The sequence below is a fragment of the Bufo gargarizans genome, chromosome 2 (genome assembly GCF_014858855.1).
Source record: "Bufo gargarizans isolate SCDJY-AF-19 chromosome 2, ASM1485885v1, whole genome shotgun sequence".
Taxonomy (NCBI): Eukaryota; Metazoa; Chordata; class Amphibia; order Anura; family Bufonidae; genus Bufo; species Bufo gargarizans.
Genome location: NC_058081.1, coordinates 131,993,144 through 132,014,738, shown reverse-complemented (window position 1 = coordinate 132,014,738; position 21,595 = coordinate 131,993,144). Strand labels below are relative to the sequence as shown.

Sequence of the window (21,595 nt, the reverse complement as noted above, 5' to 3'; positions counted from 1 at the left end):
GTCAAAGTTGGAAGGGTATAGCTGGAGGGAGGAGCTCAGACTTTTGTGCTTCGTGTCGCCTCCTGTGTGCTTCATATACCCAAGGTCAAGCCTGTGTCCCCCAATGATACGGATGAGAAATGAAAGGTGGAATCTGATTGGCTGCTATGGGCAACTTAGCCAGTTTTCATTTATACCATTCACCCCTACTGTCTCCATTCAAAACACAATGCTGATTGAGCGCTGTGTAAAGGAATTTAGGGAAGACAGAAGCAATGAAAACTGCTTCAGTCTTCTCTCCTAGGCGCTCGGCAGCCTCTGAGCAATCATTAGGACGTATAATACTTTAACATTAGACCTGTAATACTACACACAGCTTTTAGTAATGCTTGGCTGTAAGCAGCAGGTGGGAAGAAACCAGGTAGAACATGGTCACTGCCCTCAATGATGGTCATACAGAGGGAAAGGGTCATGAACTGGAGACCCCATTGTAGGCAGGAATTAATCTGGACATTTTCTGTAGACCTCACATACAGGAGCTTTAATTAACATTTACCGGTAATAGGATGATATCGCAAATCAGGTCGCGTCCGCCAGTCTTTGCATTTCAGCGTTCTGCACGAGTACAAATGACAGTAATAAAACGAAGCTGCGGCTCATCGCTTTTCCCGGGAGAGTCCCTTTGTTTTATAGTACGCTTCAATTAAACACTTAGTTATTCCAGCAGACAGACCCTCCTGTGCTGCACGCAGGGAGGCAGCCCGCGTCCTAGTCTTTTCCAGCAGGATATGTATAACTGACACTAGAAATTCTAACAGTATTGATTGCTCTTCATTAGGTCCCTTTTCCGTAACTACTGCTCAGTGACTGGTCCAGAAGGATGAATCCAAGAGCACAGCTTGGAGGCTGATAGCCGAGACGGCAACCATGTGTGTAGGACGCCTCCGTCTCCCATCATCTTGACAATGTGACAGGAACATATCACATATGTATCCACATATCACATGACGAGATTTCCCCTCTGCAAAATTGTTGATATGAAAGGAAAAAAAAAAAAAAAAAAAAAAAAAGTCACCCAAAATTTTTCTCTGCCAGTTAACCACTTAAGGACCACAGGTTTATACCCCCCTAGTGACCAGGCCCTTTTTTACAAAATCGGCACTCCACAACTTTAGCGGTTTATTGCTCGGTCATGCAACTTACCACCCAAATTAATTTTACCTCCTTTTCTTCTCACTAATAGAGCTTTCATTTGGTGGTATTTCATTGCTGCTGACATTTTTACTTTTTTTGTTATTAATCGAAATTTAAAGATTTTTTTGCAAAAAAATGACATTTTTTACTTTCAGTTGTAAAATTTTGCAAAAAAAACGACATCCATATATAAATTTTTCGCTAAATTTATTGTTCTACATGTCTTTGATTTAAAAAAAAATGTTTGGATAAAAAAAAAAAATGGTTTGGGTAAAAGTTATAGCGTTTACAAACTATGGTAGAAAAATGTGAATTTCCGCTTTTTGAAGCAGCTCTGACTTTCTGAGCACCTGTCATGTTTCCTGAGGTTCTACAATGCCCAGACAGTAGAAAACCCCCACAAATGACCCCATTTCGGAAAGTAGGCACCCTAAGGTATTCGCTGATGGGCATAGTGAGTTCATAGAACTTTTTATTTTTTTGTCACAAGTTAGCGGAAAATGATGATTTTTTTTATTTTTATTTGTTTTCTTACAAAGTCTCATATTCCACTAACTTGTGACAAAAAATAAAAACTTCCATGAACTCACTATGCCCATCACGAAATACCTTGGGGTGTCTTCTTTCCAAAATGGGGTCACTTGTGGGGAAGTTATACTGCCCTGGCATTCTAGGGCCCCTAATGTGTGGTTAGTAGTTTGAAATCAAAATGTGTAAAAAATGGCCTGTGAAATCCGAAAGGATTTGCCCACCTAGGCGGCAAAAAAGTGACACACATCTGGTATCGTCGTACTCAGGAGAAGTTGGGGAATGTGTTTTGGGGTGTCATTTTACATATACCCATGCTGGGTGAGAGAAATATCTTGGCGAAAGACAACTTTTCCCATTTTTTTTATACAAAGTTGGCATTTGACCAAGATATTTATCTCACCCAGCATGGGTATATGTAAAATGACACCCCAAAACACATTGCCCAACTTCTCCTGAGTACGGCGATACCAGATGTGTGACACTTTTTTGGAGCCTAGGTGGGCAAAGGGGCCCACATTCCAAAGAGCACCTTTAGGATTTCACCGGCCATTTTTTACAGTTTTTGATTTCAAACTACTTCGCACACATTAGGGCCCCTAAATTGCCAGGGCAGTATAACTACCCCACAAGTGACCCCATTTTGGAAAGAAGACACCCCAAGTATTCCGTGAGGGGCATGGCGAGTTCCTGGAATTTTTTATTCTTTGTCACAAGTTAGTGGAATATGAGACTTTGTAAGAAAAAAAAAAAAAAAAAAACATCATTTTCCGCTAACTTGTGACAAAAAATAAAAAATTCTAGGAACTCGCCATGCCCCTCACGGAATACCTTGGGGTGTCTTCTTTCCAAAATGGGGTCACTTGTGGGGTAGTTATACTGCCCTGGCATTCTAGGGGCCCTAATGTGTGGTAAGTAGTTTGAAATCAAAATGTGTAAAAAATGACCTGTGAAATCCGAAAGGTGCTCTTTGGAATGTGTGCCCCTTTGCCCACCAAGGCGGCAAAAAAGTGACACACATCTGGTATCGCCGTACTCAGGAGAAGTTGGGGAATGTGTTTTGGGGTGTCATTTTACATATACCCATGCTGGGTGAGAGAAATATCTCTGCAAAAGACAACTTTTCCCATTTTTTTATACAAAGTTGGCATTTGACCAAGATATTTATCTCACCCAGCATGGGTATATGTAAAATGACACCCCAAAACACATTGCCCAACTTCTCCTGAGTACGGAGATACCAGATGTGTGACACTTTTTTGCAGCCTAGATGCGCAAAGGGGCCCAAATTCCTTTTAGGGGGGCATTTTTAGACATTTGGATCCCAGACTTCTTCTCACGGTTTCGGGCCCCTAAAATGCCAGGGCAGTATAAATACCCCACATGTGACCCCATTTCAGAAAGAAGACACCCCAAGGTATTCCGTGAGGGGCATATTGAGTCCATGAAAGATTGACATTTTTGTCCCAAGTTAGCGGAAAGGGAGACTTTGTCTTTCCAAAATGGGGTCACATGTGGGGTATTTATACTGCCCTGGCATTTTAGGGGCCCTAAAGAGTGAGAAGAAGTCTGGAATATAAATGTCTAAAAAATGTTACGCATTTGGATTCCGTGAGGGGTATGGTGAGTTCATGTGAGATTTTATTTTTTGACACAAGTTAGTGGAATATGAGACTTTGTAAGAAAAAAATAAAAGAAAAATATTTCCGCTAACTTGGGCCCAAAAAAATTCTGAATGGAGCCTTACAGGGGGGCGATCAATGACAGGGGGGTGATGAAGGAGTGTATATGGGGTGATCACCCCCCTGTCATTGATCACCCCTCTGTCATTGATCACCCCTCTGAAAGGCTCCATTCAGACGTCCATATGTTTTTTACGGATCCACGGATACATAGATCGGAACCGCAAAACACATACGGACGTCTGAATGGAGCCTTACATGGGGGTGATCAATGACACGGGGGTGATCAATGACAGGGGGGTGATCAGGGAGTGTATATGGGGTGATCACCCCCCTGTCATTGATCACCCCCCTGTAAGGCTCCATTCAGACGTCCGTATGCGTTTTGCGGATCCGATCCATGGATGCGTGGATCCGTAAAACACATGCAGACGTCTGAATGGAGCCTTACAGGGGGGTGATAATCCCATATAGACTCCCTGATCACCCCCTTGTAAGGCTCCATTCAGACGTCCGTATGCGTTTTACGTATCCGATCCATGGATGCGTGGATCCGTAAAACACATACGGGCATCTGAATGGAGCCTTACAGGGGGGTGATCAATGACAGGGGGGTGATCAGGAAGTCTATATGCGTGATCACTCCCTTGTCATTGATCACCCCCCTGTAAGGCTCCATTCAGACGTCAGTATGTGTTTTGCGGATCCGATCCATAGATGCGTGGATCCGTAAAACACATACGGACATCTGAACGGAGCCTTACAGGGGGGTGATCAATGACAGGGGGTGATCAGGGAGTGTATATGGGGTGATCACCCCCCTGTCACTGATCACCCCCCTGTAAGGCTCCATTCAGACGTCCGTATGTGTTTTGCGGATCCGATCCATGTATCCGTGGATCCGTAAAAATCATATGGACGTCTGAATGGAGCCTTACAGGGGGGTGATCAGAAAGTCTATATGGGTGATCACCCCCCAGTCATTGATCACCCCCCTGTAAGGCTCCATTCAGACGTCCGTATGTGTTTTGCGGATCCGATCCATGTATCCGTGGATCCGTAAAAATCATACGGACGTCTGAATGGAGCCTTACAGGGGGGTGATCAATGACGGAGGTGATCAGGGAGTCTATATGGGTGATCACTCCTCTGTCATTGATCACCCCCCTGTAAGGCTCCATTCAGATGTCCGCATGTGTTTTGCGGATCCGATCCATGTATCAGTGGATCCGTAAAAATCATACGGACGTCTGAATAGAGCCTTACAGGGGGGTGATCAATGACAGGGGGGTGATCAATGACAGGGAAGTGATCAGGAAGTCTATATGCGTGATCATCCCCTTGTCATTGATCACCCCCCTGTAAGGCTCCATTCAGACGTCCGTATGCGTTTTGCGGATCCGATCCATGTATCCGTGGATCCGTAAAAATCATACGGACCTCTGAATGGAGCCTTACAGGGGGGCGATCAATAACAGGGGGGCGATCAATAACAGGGGGGTGATCAGGGAGTCTATATGGGCTGATCAGTGGTTCATAAAGGGTTAATAAGTGACAGGGGGGGTGTAGTGTAGTGTAGTGGTGTTTGGTGCTACTTTACTGAGCTGCCTGTGTCCTCTGGTGGTCGATCCAAACAAAAGGGACCACCAGAGGACCAGGTAGCAGGTATATTAGACGCTGTTATCAAAACAGCGTCTAATATACCTGTTAGGGGTTAAAAAAAATCACATCTCCAGCCTGCCAGCGAGCGATCGCCGCTGGCAGGCTGGAGATCCACTCGCTTACCTTCCGTTCCTGTGAGCGTGCGCGCGTTCACAGGAAATCTCAGCTCACGCGAGATGACGCCTATTGGCGTTAGCGTAGCCTGGGAGTGCCGCCGCAATGACGCCTTTCGGCGTTAGCGCGGCGGCAAGTGGTTAAAGGGAACCTGTCACCATGAAATGCAGTTAATTTATGCAGGCAGCATGTTATGCAGGAGGAGCTGAGATGATCGATGCATAGTTTTATGGGAAGAGATTCTGTATAACTTGTAATTTATATCCCTGGGCTTTGAAGTCCAGGAGGCGGTCCTATCAGTGATTGACAGCTCTCTCTGTATACACAGTCATAGAGGGAAGCTGTCAATCACTGATAGGACCGCCTCCTGGACTTCAAAGCCCAGAATGAGCAGGAACTTAAATGAATAAATTACAAGTTATACAGAATCTTTTCCCATAAAACTACATATCAGTCTGCTCAGCTCCTCTCGCTCTATAACATGCTGCCTCAGCTCAGACACCATGTTCAACCTGAAAGGTTCCTTTTAAAATCAGATAGCGACACATATCCTTTTGTAATGATCTGTTTTTATTTTCTAAATGCAGATTTATATATTCTGTTTCCAGAAAATTATTATGGGGGCGGCCATTTTGCCCGAGCTGTTAAATCGCATTAAAAAAATTGCTTTACGGCAGCCCTATAGACAGAATGGTCAGGAGAGGACCTCACTGACTTCTATGGAAGAGTTTTCTAGACATGCTGTGTGACCTGTGCAGAGGTTATTGTACAAGGAAAGAATAGATAAGCTGTGACCATCACCTATTGTGAATGGTGGATCCCATCTTATCAGTGTATATAGGTGATATGTGTCATTCTAATTCTGTCTGTAATGATCAGCAGATAACTGCAGTAAAGTTTAGTGATTTGTACAGTCCAAGAAGTGGCTCCTATTAGGCTTGGTGGGCAATACGAAAACGGCAGGGTTTTTATTTATTTAATAGATATTAACATGAAAAAAAAAACAAAAACATCATAAAAAATATATTAAAACATAAAAACGGGATTTAAACAATTTGTCATTTTCTGATGACACATTCCCTTTGAAAGGTATCTGTCATAACATGACAAGGATGTGGGCAAATGTATGAACCTTACCTTATAACATCTAATTCTTGGTCAGTATTACTGAGAAGTAAGGCTATGTTCTTGTGATGGAACTTGACATGGAACACAGATTTCGGCACCCATTCTGCGCCAAAATCTGCATCCCATGTATTAATAGCATGATGCCTATTTCAGGCACAACATGAGGATTATTCTCACTTAATGTCAATAGGGCTGATCCTGAGGATCAGCCTTGGCTTCCTGCCACATAATAATACTCAATTGTATGAACATAGCCCAAAACTTCATTTGGCTGCAAAATGCATGTGGCTATTGAGTGAAGACAAAAAGAAGGGATACTGATGGCAAGTGTAGTAATCACGGGGTTCAAGTTGATGCAGAAATGAACCTCTACATTTTATTACCTTGCAAGATCCCAGCATATAGACATAACTGGGAGGGTGCCACCCTTAGGACCCCATTCTGTGAGCCAAATTGGAGAGACCCTTACAACCTATGGCTGTAAAGGTTTCACAAGACCACCAACTAACGAGAGAGAGAGAAAGAAAAGGAAAAAGACAGGACCGCAAAATAAATACGGTCGTGTGCATGAGCCCTTAAAGACTGCTTGGTGGACTTTGAGCACATCCAATTATGCACAAGTCTCTGGTAAAGTAGGTCAGCACTAGAGATGAGCGAACTTCTGTTTTAAGTTCGGCGTCTAAAGTTCGGCTTCCGGTTAGCGGAGAATCCCGATCTGGAACCGGATATGGATTCCGACTTCCGTTGTGGTCCGTGGTAGCGGAATCAATAATGGCCGATTATTGATTCCGCTACCACGGACCACAACGGAAGTCGGAATCCATATCCGGTTCCAGATCGGGATTCTCCGCTAACCGGAAGCCGAACTTTAGACGCCGAACTTAAAACAGAAGTTCGCTCATCTCTAGTCAGCACCACTGCACTTCACATATTCACATCAAGACTGGACTTACTTGTTGTAAGTGGCTTTAATATGGACAATTGGCACTTCTTCATACTTCCGTCCACTCCATCGTAATGAACTTTGCTCCCCGGGCATTGGTGGAAACAGGCTGTGGGATGATCAAGCAGACGTCACTACATTTTTACAGGAAGAGTAAAAATAATCCTCTTGGCATTTTTTGAGGAATATTTTCAGCAACGGAGGAGTATGACAAAGTGCTGGTAGACTTTTTTCTGGCCATAAAACTTTTTAAATTTTTCTGCTGATATATCGGTATGAGGACTTATTTTTTGCGAGGCAAATTGTATTTTGGGGTGCATGCAAGTCTACTTTCACACTCGCGTTAAAAGTTCTTATAGTGTACAAGCACGACCACCACTGATGCAGGGTGGTCTGTAACCATGGAAACAAGCAGTGTATAATGTGATGGAAAAATGAATCCAGCCAGCAGAGGAAGCAATAAGGACAATCACAATATATTAGTAAGTGACTTGTATTAACTTTCTCTACATGATAAATGCCACTTGCTGAAGTGAGACAACCCCTTTAACCGCTACCCGAGCGCCTAACGCAGGATTGCGTCCTTCGGGCGGCCAGGTTATTCCTCTTTGACGCGCCGGCGAGACGCAAGATTTCCTGTGAACGCGCGCACACAAAAGCGCGCATTCACAGGATCCGAAGGTAAACGAGTTCATCTACAGCCTGTCAGCGGCGATCATTCGCTGGCAGGCTGTATATGCGATTTTTTTTTTAACCCTTGAAAGGTATATCAGACACTGTTTTGTTAACAGCGTCTGATATACCTGCTACCTGGTCCTCTGGTGGTCCCTTTTGCTTGGATCGACCACCAGAGGACACAGGCAGCTCTGTAATAAGTAGCACCAAACACCACACTACACCCCCCGTCACTTATTAACCCCTGATCACCCCCCCTGTAAGGCTCCATTCAGACGTCCGTATGAGTTTTGCAGATCTGCAAAACATGGACACCGGCAATGTGCTTTCCGCATTTTGCGGATCCGCACATTGCCAGAACTATATAGAAAATGCCTTTTCTTGTCCGACAAGAATAGGACATGTTCTATAGGCTCTACAAAAAACGCAGTGTTTGCCAGATCAGGCCTGATCTTGTGCGCAAACTTGCCTTCAGTCAGCCCCACCGCAGTGACCGAATTATTTTTTTCCTGATCACTGCAAAAACACCGTAAAATCGCTGCGGCGCTATAAAGATCACTTTTGAGGGGCATGGCGAGTCCATAGAAGATTTTTTTTTTTTGGCACAAGTTAGCGGAAATTATATATATTTTTTTTCTTACAAAAGTCTCATATTCCACTAACTTGTGACAAAAAAATAAAATCTCACATGAACTCACCATACCCCTCACGGAATCCAAATGCGTAATGCGTGACATTTATATTCCAGACTTCTTCTCACGCTTTAGGGCCCCTAAAATGCCAGGGCAGCATAAATACCCCATAAGTGACCCCATTTTGGAAAGAAGACACCCCAAGGTATTCCGTGAGGGGTATGGTGAGTTTATGTAAAATGTTATTTTTTGTCACAAGTTAGTGGAATATGAGACTTTGTAAGAAAAAAATTAAATAATTTTCCGCTAACTTGTGACAAAAAATAAAAACTTCCATGAACTTACTATGCCTATCAGCGAATACCTTTGGGTGTCTACTTTCCGAAATGGGGTCATTTGTGGGGTGTTTCTACTGTCTGGGCATTGTAGAACCTCAGGAAACATGACAGGTGCTCAGAAAGTCAAAGTGCGTAAATTCACATTTTTGCACCATAGTTTGTAAACGCTATAACTTTTACCCAAACCAATAAATATACACTTAAATGCATTTTTTTTTTAATCAAAGTCATGTAGAACAATAAATTTAGAGAAAAATGAATATAGAAATGTAGTTTTAATTAAAAAATTTACAACAGAAAGTGGAAAATGTCATTTTTTTGCAAAAATTTCGGTCAATTTAAAAAAAAAGTAAAAATGGCAGCAGCAATGAAATACCACCAAATGAAAGCTCTATTAGTGAGAAGAAAAGGAGGAAAAATTCATTTGGGTGGCAAGTTGTATGAACGAGCAATAAACGGTGAAAGTAGTGTAGTGCAGAAGTGTAAAAAGTGGTCTGGTCATTAAGGGGGTTTAAGCTAGGGGAGCTGAGCTGGTTAAACATGGCATGAAGCTAACAGCCATCTCTCTTCTCTTCATACAGGTATATGCATCTTTTAGTAACACTGCTTGCTGTACATTATTTTCCTGCATAATCACACATGGTATATATCTTTTAGTAAGAGAGTTCACATCTCCATTTCAGTTTTCGTTCTGCTGATCGGTCAAAACAAAACCTGTTGCACATTTGGAAACTGTTTAACCCATTTCTGTCTGCATGTTCTTTTTTTTTTTTCCTGTTCTTCTAATGGATTATTAGCAGAAAGGAAAATGAAGTGGAGATGTGAACGCTCCCTAACCCTGACTGCTGCACATCTCTTCCTGCATAATGATCACACATGGTATATGCAGCAATTTTCTTCGTTCTGATTCCCGGTATATTTACCGTAATGCGGCTGGATCTCCGCTGGTCGACATTATAGTGAATGGGGCCTGATGGAGCCTTACAAACCTCCGGCAATGCTGGTGTGAGCAGAGGTCTACAGGCTCTTTCCTGCTAGCGTGCAACTAGCCTTACTAATGGCGATTCCACCGACTCCCATTACACTGTGGTTATGACTGCAGAAGATTGTTCACGTTCGTTACTTGTACCACGCGGTTTTGTCTCTTCCAGGGGCAGCAGCATCCCATTTTCACTTACCCCACTTTTGTGCTTTGGTCACTGATGGGACTGGCTGTAGAACCTGGAGACATCTGTGCGCTCGCACATAGGAGCCGGCACCAGGAAGACTTTAATGCCCTGGATATAAAAATAAAAGGAGTCAGAACATGGCACAACATAACCTCTATTCCCTGCATCTGCTCATCTCTAGATACAGAGCATGCCATCCATCTTCAGTTTTTAGGGCTCTGGGCATATCATTGGAGGTATACATCATATACCTGCAATGGGAGACTCTGCTGTATGCCACTGATGGGCATACTGGCACCCATAATGTGTGGTATATGTCTCTTTTACAATAGCCCTCTGTATTTCCTAAGCAGTTAAAAAACAAACAAAAAAAACCAAGTACTATACACTGGCCCAACACACTTCTGGCCTCTCATTTGAATGCCGCCCTATATATACACACACACGTCCGATTTATACACCAGGCGCTTTTCTCATCCTATACGACAAAATTAGGGCTCTGATGCAGTGTCCACGGTGCCAAACTGCTCATGTTCACCGCCATCACACACATATGTTGTGCACTTGTCGCAGCCTTGTAGACAATGCCAAGGAGCAAGTTAGAAACATAGAAACATAGAATGTGTCGGCAGATAAGAACCATTTGGCCCATGTAGTCTGCCCAATATACTGAATACTATGGATAGCCCCTGGCCCTATCTTATATGAAGGATGGCCTTATGCCTATCCCATGCATGCTTAAACTCCTCCACTGTATTTGCAGCTACCACTTCTGCAGGAAGGCTATTCCATGCATCCACTACTCTCTCAGTAAAGTAATACTTCCTATTAGTTTTAAATTAGAGGGGCAAAGGTTTAAAAGTATGTCCTCTTATAGAAGTTCTTCTTTTAAAGGGGTTCTGCACTTTCAATTAACTGATAATCTATCCTCTGGATAGATCATCAGCTTCTGATCGGCCGGGGTCCGACACCCGGGACCCCCCGCCGATCAGCTGTTTGCGAAGGCAGCGGCGCTCCAGCAGCGCCGCGGCCTTCTCACTGTTTACCGCCAGGCCGCCCGCCCACTGACGTCACTTGTATCAACTAGAGTGGGCGCGGCTAAGCTCTGTTCACTTGAATGGAGCTTAGCTGCGCCCACTCTAGTTGATACAAGTCGTGACGTCAGTGGGCGGGCGGCCGGGCGGTAAACAGTGAGAAGGCCGCGGCGCTGCTGGAGCGCCGCTGCCTTCTCAAACAGCTGATCAGCGGGGGTCTATCATATCCCCTCTGTTTCATCTTTCTTCCAAGCTATACACGTTAAAGGGTTTCTACCACCTGACCCGGACCCAATTAGCTCCTAGACACCAGCGATCCGCCAGTGTCCGATCTACCCAACAATACCACTTTCAGACCCCTGCGTGGATCCATTTCACCAAAAAACGAACCCCCATTGATATGCCAATGAGCATCTACGTGCCACGGGGGCGTCCCCCCAGCACCCAGAGGCTCGGTCCACTCACACTGCACGCCGCCCCGCTCGTCCGCCAAGCCCGCCCATCTCCTCCAGAATGCCATCCTTCATCTCAGCCAGCGGAGGAATTCTCGCGCCTGCGCGTCCGAACTCAGCTCAGTCCGCACTCGGCGCAGAGTTCTTGGTGACTTTGGCTGTATGTTTGGGGTCATTGTCCTGGCGCAGAATAAATTTGGAGGCAGACGCCTCCCTAATGGTATTGAATGATGGATAAGTCCCTGCCTGTGTGTCTCAGCTTTGAGGACATCATTAATCCTGGCAACGTTGAGGACCGTAGAAGCAAAGGCTGGCCAAGGAAACTTGGTGCAGCAGATAAGACACGTTATCCTTTACTTCCATTTGATATCGGAAGATGTCCAGCAGTGCCCATCAGCTCAGAGCTGGTAGAAACCAGTGGGAACCTGGTATACGCATCTACTGTTCAGAGAACTCTGGCCAGAAGTGGTCTTCATGGAAGAATTGCACGTAAAAAGCCATAAATTCAATGTACAAACAAGGCCAAGTAACTCAACTACAAACTAGAAACATAGAAACTGTGGTGCAGAAAAATGGCAGCAGGTGCTTGTTCCCCGAAGGCCCGGAGAGCGGTACAATAATGAGCGCCTGCAGGCAACCGTGGTGGAGGTTCCTTGCAAGTTTGGGGCTGCATTTTAGCTAACAGAGTTGGGGAGATGGCTGGAATTAAGGTGACAGCCCAGCCTAAGGCCCCTTGGAGACCACTGTAAGACATATTTGCAGTCATTAAGGGGCCTTAGGCTGGGCTGCCACAGATTTACAGAGGCCCATTCGAAGCGATGTACAGGTCTCCTATGCAGCAGAGAGCTCATGGGAGAGCTGCACTCCTGCTCTAATGTCCCGAACCAGCAGGAGTGCCGATCTGGGCCACATACAATAGCACCTGTGCCATGTAAGACATTATAGAGAAAGCAGACTCCCTGTGTTTCCCATCACAACCCACGTATGAGATTGCGGGGTGCCGATGTGTGTGCACACAGGCCCGGTCCTAGCAAAGTGCCCAGGGCTGCCTCTAGTGTTCCAGCAGGCTGTGCCTCTGTGGCACAGCTTGCTGATGAATGGAAGTATAGCACTGACATTTAAATACAGTGCAGTACAGCAGGGAAGATCAACTTTCAGCAGTCCAGCTTCTGTGAAACTACAACTCCCAGCATACACACTTGGTTGTTCTTGTAACTTCAATAGAAGTGAAAGGAGGAGTCTAGGAGTTAGAACAGCTGGAGTGCCAGAGGTTGCTTATCCCCACACTACAGGAATACGATAGTCCCCTTGTGGGACTATTAAATTGCTAAAAACAAGTAAAGAAAATGTATTTTAAATAAAATAAAATAAATAAACATTCCTATGAAAAGAAAATTGCAAAGCTAAAATGTCCTCTACATATTTGGCATCGCCACGTCTCTAACGACCTGTACTACACAATGCACACAACCGTATACGGTTTTCAGTCCACAAAACACAGATGTCCGTGTGACGTCCTTTTCTTTTTGTGGACCCTTTGACCTCAAATGGTATGTGGTCCATATTTTGCAGCCAAGAATAGGACATGTTCTATTTTTTTTTTTTGCAGACCCATAGAAACGAATGGGTCTATGTGCAATACTCTATAAATGCGTATCGGACATGGATACTAAATACGGTCATGTGCATGAGGTAATTTGTCCCTAATGATGAATGTCATAAAAAAATTTAACAAAATAAAAAATTCCAGAACTGCTGCGTTCTGCTTATTCGCCACAAACAAAACGGAATAAAATGCACTCAAAAGGGACTCCAAAATGATACTGATGAAAACTACAAGTTGTCCAGCAAAAATCAAACTAGGGTTGTTTTAATACCAAAATTTTAATTCAGTTTCGATACCATAAAAAAAGTATTGCAATACTCGATATTATTCGATACCGGCAAAAAAAAAAAAAAAGCTGCGTGCATTTCGCATTTTATGGAATGTCTGGCCCATAATAGAACAGTTCTATCCTATTTTATGGGGGGACAAGGTGACAAAGAAAAAAAAAAATGGCAAACCACGCAGTTTTTATTTTTTTCTGTTGCGGCGTTCACCGCATAGGAATTTTTTTTTCTTTATTATATTTTAATAGTTTGCACTTTTTGGACGTGGCGATATGTAATATAAAATATTTAAACAATAAATAAACATATGTAAAATTGGGAAAGGGGGTGAATTATACTTAATATTTTGGCGCTTTTTTTTTACTTTTTATTTAATAACCATTTCCCCCCTTAGGGGCTATAACCTGGGATCTTTTAATCCCTTGTCCTATTCATCCTAATAGAGCTCTATCAGGGTGAATAAGACCTCACACTCTTGCTGCTGCCCTGTGCTTTGTACAGTCGTGGCCAAAAGTTTTGAGAATTACATAAATATTGGAAATTGGAAAAGTTGCTGCTTAAGTTTTTATAATAGCAATTTGCATATACTCCAGAATGTTATGAAGAGTGATCAGATGAATTGCATAGTCCTTCTTTGCCATGAAAATTAACTTAATCCCCAAAAAACCTTTCCACTGCATTTCATTGCTGTCATTAAAAGGACCTGCTGAGATCATTTCAGTAATCGTCTTGTTAACTCAGGTGAGAATGTTGACAAGCACAAGGCTGGAGATCATTATGTCAGGCTGATTGGGTTAAAATGGCAGACTTGACCTGTTAAAAGGAGGGTGATGGTTGAAATCATTGTTCTTCCATTGTTAACCATGGTGACCTGCAAAGAAACGCGTGCAGCCATCATTGCGTTGCATAAAAATGGCTTCACAGGCAAGGATATTGTGGCTACTAAGATTGCACCTCAAGCAACAATATAGGATCATCAAGAACTTCAAGGAAAGAGGTTCAATTCTTGTTAAGAAGGCTTCAGGGCGTCCAAGAAAGTCCAGCAAGCGCCAGGATCGTCTCCTAAAGAGGATTCAGCTGCGGGATCGGAGTGCCACCAGTGCAGAGCTTGCTCAGGAATGGCAGCAGGCAAGTGTGACCGCATCTGCACGCACAGTGAGGCGAAGACTTTTGGAAGATGGCCTTGTGTCAAGAAGGGCAGCAAAGAAGCCACTTCTCTCAAAAAAAAACATCAGGGACAGATTGATCTTCTGCAGAAAATATGGTGAATGGACTGCTGAGGACTGGGGCAAAGTCATATTCTCTGATGAAGCCTCTTTCCGATTGTTTGGGGCATCAGGAAAAAGGCTTGTCCGGAGAAGAAAAGGTGAGCGCTACCATCAGTCCTGTGTCATGCCAACAGTAAAGCATCCTGAGACCATTCATGTGTGGGGTTGCTTCTCATACAAGGGAGTGGGCTCACTCACAATTTTGCCCAAAAACACAGCCATGAATAAAGAATGGTACCAAAACACCCTCCAACAGCAACTTCTTCCAACAATCCAACAACAGTTTGGTTAAGAACAATGCATTTTCCAGCACGATGGAGCACCGTGCCATAAGGCAGAAGTGATAACTAAGTGGCTCGGCGACCAAAACGTTGACATTTTGGGTCCATGGCCTGGAAACTCTTAATCCCATTGAGAACTTGTGGTCAATCCTCAAGAGGCGGGTGGACAAACAAAAACCCACTAATTCTGACAAACTCCAAGAAGTGATTATGAAAGAATGGGTTGCTATCAGTAAGGAATTGGCCCAGAAGTTGATTGAGAGCATGCCCAGTCGAATTGCAGAGGTCCTGAAAAAGAAGGGCCAACACTGCAAATACTGACTCTGCATAAATGTAATGTAATTGTCGATAAAAGCCTTTGAAACGTATGAAGTTCGTGTAATTATATTTCACTACATCACAGAAACAACGGAAATAAAGATCTAAACGCAGTTTAGCAGCAAACTTTGTGAAAACTAATATTTGTGTCATTCTCAAAACTTTTGGCCACGACTGTACACACAGCAGCAGGGAACTGACCATGGCAGCCAGGGCTTCAGGCTTACACTGCTGGGGCTCCGATCGGAACCTGCCACTGCACCACCAATGAATGAAGAGGAGGGGACCCTGTGGACACTGCCACCAATGATTATAAAACTGGAGGGGTTGGGTGCACTGCGCCACCAATGATTTTAATACTGGGGGGGTTGGGGGGAGGGCGCGCACTGTTCCACCAATGACTTTAATACTGGGGGGGGGGGGGTTGAGGAGGAGTGGGAACACTGCGCCACTAATGATTTTAATACTGGGGAGGAGGGCGCACTGCGCCACCAATAATAATTAACATTTAATACAGGAGATGGGTGCGGCTCCTGAAGGGTTAACTGCCACTGATCGCAGCTCCCAGGCAGCACCCGCCCCTCGCTCCTCACTGGTGGCAGCAGTGGCACAGGGAGAGGGAGAGACTGCTTCCTTCTCCTCTGTGCTGCTGAGAACACGGAGCGCGCTGAGAGCAGCACGCTTCATGTTCTCTGATACTGCACAATAGCAAAGCCTAGTATCGAAAAAAGGAAAATCCCCCTTGGGAAACGTTCCGCACTTCTGACGAGTTCCAGGATGCCTATCTGTAGCAAGCCCATTCGTCTGTACCCTGCCTCCCCTCCCCACCTCTCTCCCTCTTGTTTCTTTTCTGTTGTTTCTAAGGTTTCCTGACATTTTTTTGCTTCATTTTCTATACATTGTTCCTATTGTTTTAGGGGTTGCACCCCTGGTGGTTTGAACTGCTGATATTGTATTCTGATTGTCCTAAACTCATTGCTTAGTATTGTATATTTCACTACGCATTTCTGCCATTGTTTTCTCTGAAAATTCAATAAAAACATTGAATGAGAAAAAAAGGCAAATCCCGGTATCGAGGTCGATACTAGACAAAAGTATCGATTGCGTATTGAAAATTTGATACCAGAAACAACCCTAAATCAAGCCTCACATAGCTCCGTAGAAAGAAAAAAAGAAAAAATATATTATGGGTTTTGGGGTGAGGCGATTAAAAAAAAAAAAAAAGTTTTTGCAAGGAAGAAAAAAAAAAATGGATTTTTATTGTTCAAAAGTAGCAAAACATAAAAAAAAAAAAAAAACTACATATATCTGATATTGCTATAATCATACTGATCCAGACAGACAAAGCTATCATTTGTTATTTATGCCAAAAAATGAATGATGCAAAATTTAGAACTTAAAAACTCAGTGACAGTATTGCCGTTTTTTCCCCCTCCCAGAAAGTTGATAAAAGTTAGGGCTCATGCACATGGCCGTATGTATTTTACGGTCCGCAAAAACGGAACAGCTGACCCCTAATAGAACAGTCCTATCCTTGTCCGTAATGCGGACAATTGGACATGTTCTATTTGTTTTGTGGAACGGACATACGGAAACAGAAGGCACACAGAGTCACTTCTGTTTTTTGCGGACACGGAAAGAAAATACGTTTGTGTGCATGAGCCCTTAACCATTAAGTTATGTGTACCCCAAAATGGTGCCATTAAAAACCACAACTTGTCCTTTAAAAAACAAGCCCTTGTACGGCTACATAAACGGAAAAAAACAAACATAGCTCTCGCATTGCGAGATTTCGGCGCTCCAGCTCTGACGTCAGCCAGCAAGGAGGAGATTCGGAGGACGCGGGGCGGTGCTGGGTTCCTTTCCGCTTGACTCATCTCCGGATACAGGACACATATCAGGTCATTTGCATATCGATCAAAACGTTTTTTTAACACAATAAAAGCGCAGAGAGCTATGGGACCTGGGTACTGCAGATGTGCTAGTGGCCATCTAGCAGCCCATGTCCCCAGCTCTATGCGCAAAATCCTGGTGACAGGTTCCCTTTAAAGGAGAAGACAGACCGGCCGCACAGCTTAAATCTGCCTTTGGAATTGTATTTTGTTATGTGCTAATTTTATTGTATTCATGTAGTCTGAGTGCAATTCACCTAATAATATGCACTCAGACTTGAGCTATCTGGGGATGCGTTAAATGTCTGTGTTTACTGTAAGGCCTCATGCACACGACCGTTGTGTGCATCCGTGGCCGTTGTGCCGTTTTCCGTTTTCTTTCGCGGACCCATTGACTTTCAATGGGTCCGTGGAAAAATCGGAAAATGCACCGTTTTGCAGCCGAGGCCGTGATCCGTGTATCCTGTCCGCAAAAAAATATGACCTGTCCTATTTTTTTGACGGACAACGGTTCACGGACCCATTCAAGTCAATGGGTCCGTGAAAGAACACGGATGCACACAAGATTGGCATCCGTGTCCGTGATCCGTGGCCGTAGGTTGCTTTCATACAGACGGATCCGAAGATCCGTCTGCATAAAAGCTTTTTCTGATCTAAGTTTTCACTTCGTGAAAACTCATTTCCGACAGTATATTCTAACACAGAAGCGTTCCCATGGTGATGGGGACGCTTCAGGTTAGAATACACTGCAAACTTGGTACAAGACTGCCCCCTGCTGCCTGGCACCACCCGATCTCTTACAGGGGGATATGATAGCACAATTAACCTCTTCAGGTGGGGCACCTAAAGGGGTTAATTGTACTATCATATTCTCCTGTAAGAGATCAGGGCTGCCAGGCAGCAGGGGGCAGACCCCAGTTTGAATATCGTTGGTGGCACAGTGTGTGCCCATCGCCCCCCCCCCCTTCCTCCCTCTATAGTTAAAAATCGTTGGTGGCACAGTGTGTGCCCATCGCCCCCCCCCCCCTTCCTCCCTCTATAGTTAAAAATCGTTGGGGGCACAGTGTGTGCCCATGGCCCCCCCCCCTTTATAGTTAAAAATCGTTGGTGGCACAGTGTGTGCCCATCGCCCCCCCCCCCTTCCTCCCTCTATAGTTAAAAATCATACTTACCTGCTTGCTGCTGCGATGTCTGTGACCGGCCGGGAGCTCCTCCTACTGGTAAGTGACAGTTCTTTAGCAATGCACCGCACAGACCTTTCACTTACCAGTAGGTGGAGCTCCCGACCGGTCACAGACATCGCAGCAGCAGGCAGGTAAGTATGAATCTTCTACAATTGTACTATTGCTAAGTAACCATGGCAACCAGGGATGCAGTAGCTTCCTGGTTGCCATGGTTACCGATCGGAGCCCCAGCGATTAAACTGGGACTCCGATCGGAACTCCGCTGCCACCAATGATGGGGGGGGGGGGGGGGGGGGAGATGGAGGGGGTCGATGGGCACACACTGTGCCACCAACGATATTCAAACTGGGGAGGGGGGGTCTGCCCCCTGCTGCCTGGCAGCCCTGATCTCTTACAGGAGAATATGATAGTACAATTAACCCCTTTAGGTGCCCCACCTGAAGAGGTTAATTGTGCTATCATATCCCCCTGTAAGAGATCGGGTGGTGCCAGGCAGCAGGGGGCAGTCTTGTACCAAGTTTGCAGTGTATTCTAACCTGAAGCGTCCCCATCACCATGGGAACGCCTCTGTGTTAGAATATACTGTCGGAAATGAGTTTCACGAAGTAGCTCATATCCGACAGTATATTCTAACGTAGAGGCGTTCCCATGGTGATGGGGACGCTTCAAGTTATGTTCGGGTGTCCGCCTGGCCGTGCGGAGGCAAGCGGATCCGTCCAGACTTATAATGTAAGTCAATAGGGACGGATCCGTTTGAAGATGACACACTGTGGCTCAATTTTCAAACGGATCCGTCCCCATTGACTTGCATTGTAATTCAGGACGGATCCGTTTGGCTCCGCACGGCCAGGCGGACGCCAAAACGACTTTTTTTTCATGTCCGTGGATCCTCCAAAAATCAAGGAAGACCCACGGACGAAAAAACGGTCACGGATCACGGACCCACGGACCCCGTGTGCATGAGGCCTAAGGGTGTGACATTGTATGTTTAAATGGTGATTTCTGTCCTGTTGTCCCCACATGTGTATTGGCGATTTCCCTTTGTTCTGAGAGATAATTGAATTGCTCCTCGGGTGTCTCCAGGGCAGAGAGGATGAAGCCATGATGCATTGTGGGGATGTATTGTGTCTGTATCCTGAATTGCTGCATATCTGTCCTGTGTCACAGTCTTCCTTCTGGTCCCCTAGGGGCGTGTCCACCAGATGGGGACCTGCATAAATACGGGCGGGTAGCCCTCAATAAAGAGTGCCTGTTTTACCCTTTACCATGTTGAGGCTGGTGTTTGGGTAACTGATCAACACTGGGGGAATTGCTATACGCTGAAGATTTGCTATACTCCCCTGGCATAACTACTAGCTCTTGTGAGAGCTGTTCCTGCTCTCTGGTTTTAGGAGAGGTTCACCCACTGGAGCCTTGTCGTAGGTCCAGGGTTGGTAGGAGACGGCGAGACCTCAACCAAGCTGCGGCGGTTCAAGGGGTCTGCAGTGCGTACGGTTTCAAGTGGAGTGCTTGGAGTCCTCGGGAAGCACTAGGAGCCTCTATCAACGGAGGTACCCGGTCGGGGTGCTAGGAGATCCGTTACAGGAGCCAATACGTTCTAATACTGTACGGAGCTCCTGCTCCGGACAGTGTTAGAACAAAGTTTTATGCAAATCGACGTCTGAATTTTTCACCCAAAGTCAATTCGCTCATTCCTAGTTTTGACTTCCGTCTTATGGATTCCGTTATAACGGAAAACAAAAACTGAATCCATAACGCTGATGTGAACCCGCCCTAAAACGCCCAAAGCCTGATAAATCCCCCATTATGAGGCTTTGAAGTGATATAAATTATCAGATAGTCTGTCTGGGATTACATGGAGAGGCAGAAGGAATTGAGCAAGCCTACATCCACAGAAGATCTGCGGTTAGTTCTCCAAGATGTTTGGAACAACCTCTCCAAGTTCCTTCAAAACCTTTGTGCAAGTGTACCTAGAAGAGCTCATGCTGTTCGGAAGGCTAAAGGGGGTCACACCAAATATAGATTTGAAAGTGTGTGTACCCAGACCATGTGGAGTCCAAACAGTCATAAAATATCCAATCCTTTATTTCATATCAGTCATATTGAGTATCAAAGTTAGAAACCATAAATCAGAGTCCACACTACAAGGTGAATTACATAGGTGAGGGACACTGGTACGGCCGGGTACTTTGGGTTTGTACATGGTTTAACATTTAGTCTCACTGTTAGGCCTCCTGCACATGAACGTGTGCGCCCTGTGGTCGTGCTGCGGCGCGCAGAATGCAGGCCGCAATGCACGAACACCGTCCATGGGGCAGCCGCAGCAGATCACGGACCCATTCACTTTAATGGGTCCGCGATCCGGCTGTTCCGCAAAAAGATAGAACGAGGGTAGGGAAATTTGTTAGAACACCGGGGCCATGGGAGCGCACATAGGCTAGTGCTTTTTCCTATAGTGTGCAAGCATGACCACCACCGATGGATTGCAGAGTGGTCTGTAACCAGCGTTGGACTGGGGTACTTGGGGCCCACCAGTAAAAATTTATTTTGGGGGACCACAATACAGATACATTCAAATATAATAATCTAACAAGGTTTTTAAGTTTTTTATATGAACATAGGCTGGTTTGAGGAGCTGTACGTTGAATATATGTATGTAGTGCAGTAAGTCTACTGTGTTATGTGCCACTTGTATAGGGGGTGGGAGACTAGGGGCCCACTTTGCTCAGGGGCCCACCGGGGGATTCCCCTGTACCCCTGTGGGCCAGTCCGAGCCTGTCTGTAACCATGGAAAAGAGCAGCAGTATAATGTGATAGTAAAATGAATCCAGCCAGCAAAGGAAGCAATATGGATAATAAAAATACATTAGTAAGTGGCTTATAGTAATTTTCTCTACCTGATAAATCCCACTTACTGAAGTGAGACAACCCCTTTAAAGTGGGAGAAGTTAATCGATGATCTGATTGGTTGCCAGGTGAAGGGCACTACAGGTGCAGTCATGACAGTACAGACCTGAAGTCGTCTATCCTGGCCGACACTCCAGTATACCACAGCTGCCCCCACTCACCCGCATGCTTGCTGCAGCACACCCGGGAGCAGCCCAGGCACCGACCTCCTCAGCGCCGAGTTCATCTCTCCCGGTCCAGCAGCACGCTTCTACAAGCAGCAGAAACAGCAAGGTCACGGATTATACCATATCAACACATGGCGAGGGGAGGACGTCCAATCTCC

The 21,595-nt window shown here is 45.1% G+C and overlaps 1 protein-coding gene across 1 annotated transcript in view; it reads right to left on the bottom strand.

Moving 5' to 3' along the window:
- The window catches only part of MRPS11 (mitochondrial ribosomal protein S11), a 41,144-nt gene extending 19,590 nt beyond the window's left edge, over positions 1–21,554 (bottom strand). Inside the window, exons 1-3 of the mRNA XM_044279464.1 lie at positions 21,432–21,554; positions 10,054–10,152; positions 7,241–7,339 (exon numbers count right to left, since the gene is read on the bottom strand). Of these exons, the coding sequence (XP_044135399.1) occupies positions 7,241–7,339; positions 10,054–10,152; positions 21,432–21,496 (263 nt within the window). The 5' untranslated portion in view covers positions 21,497–21,554. The remainder of the gene's footprint in view (positions 1–7,240; positions 7,340–10,053; positions 10,153–21,431) is intronic.
- Between the last annotated feature and the right edge of the window lie 41 nt (positions 21,555–21,595).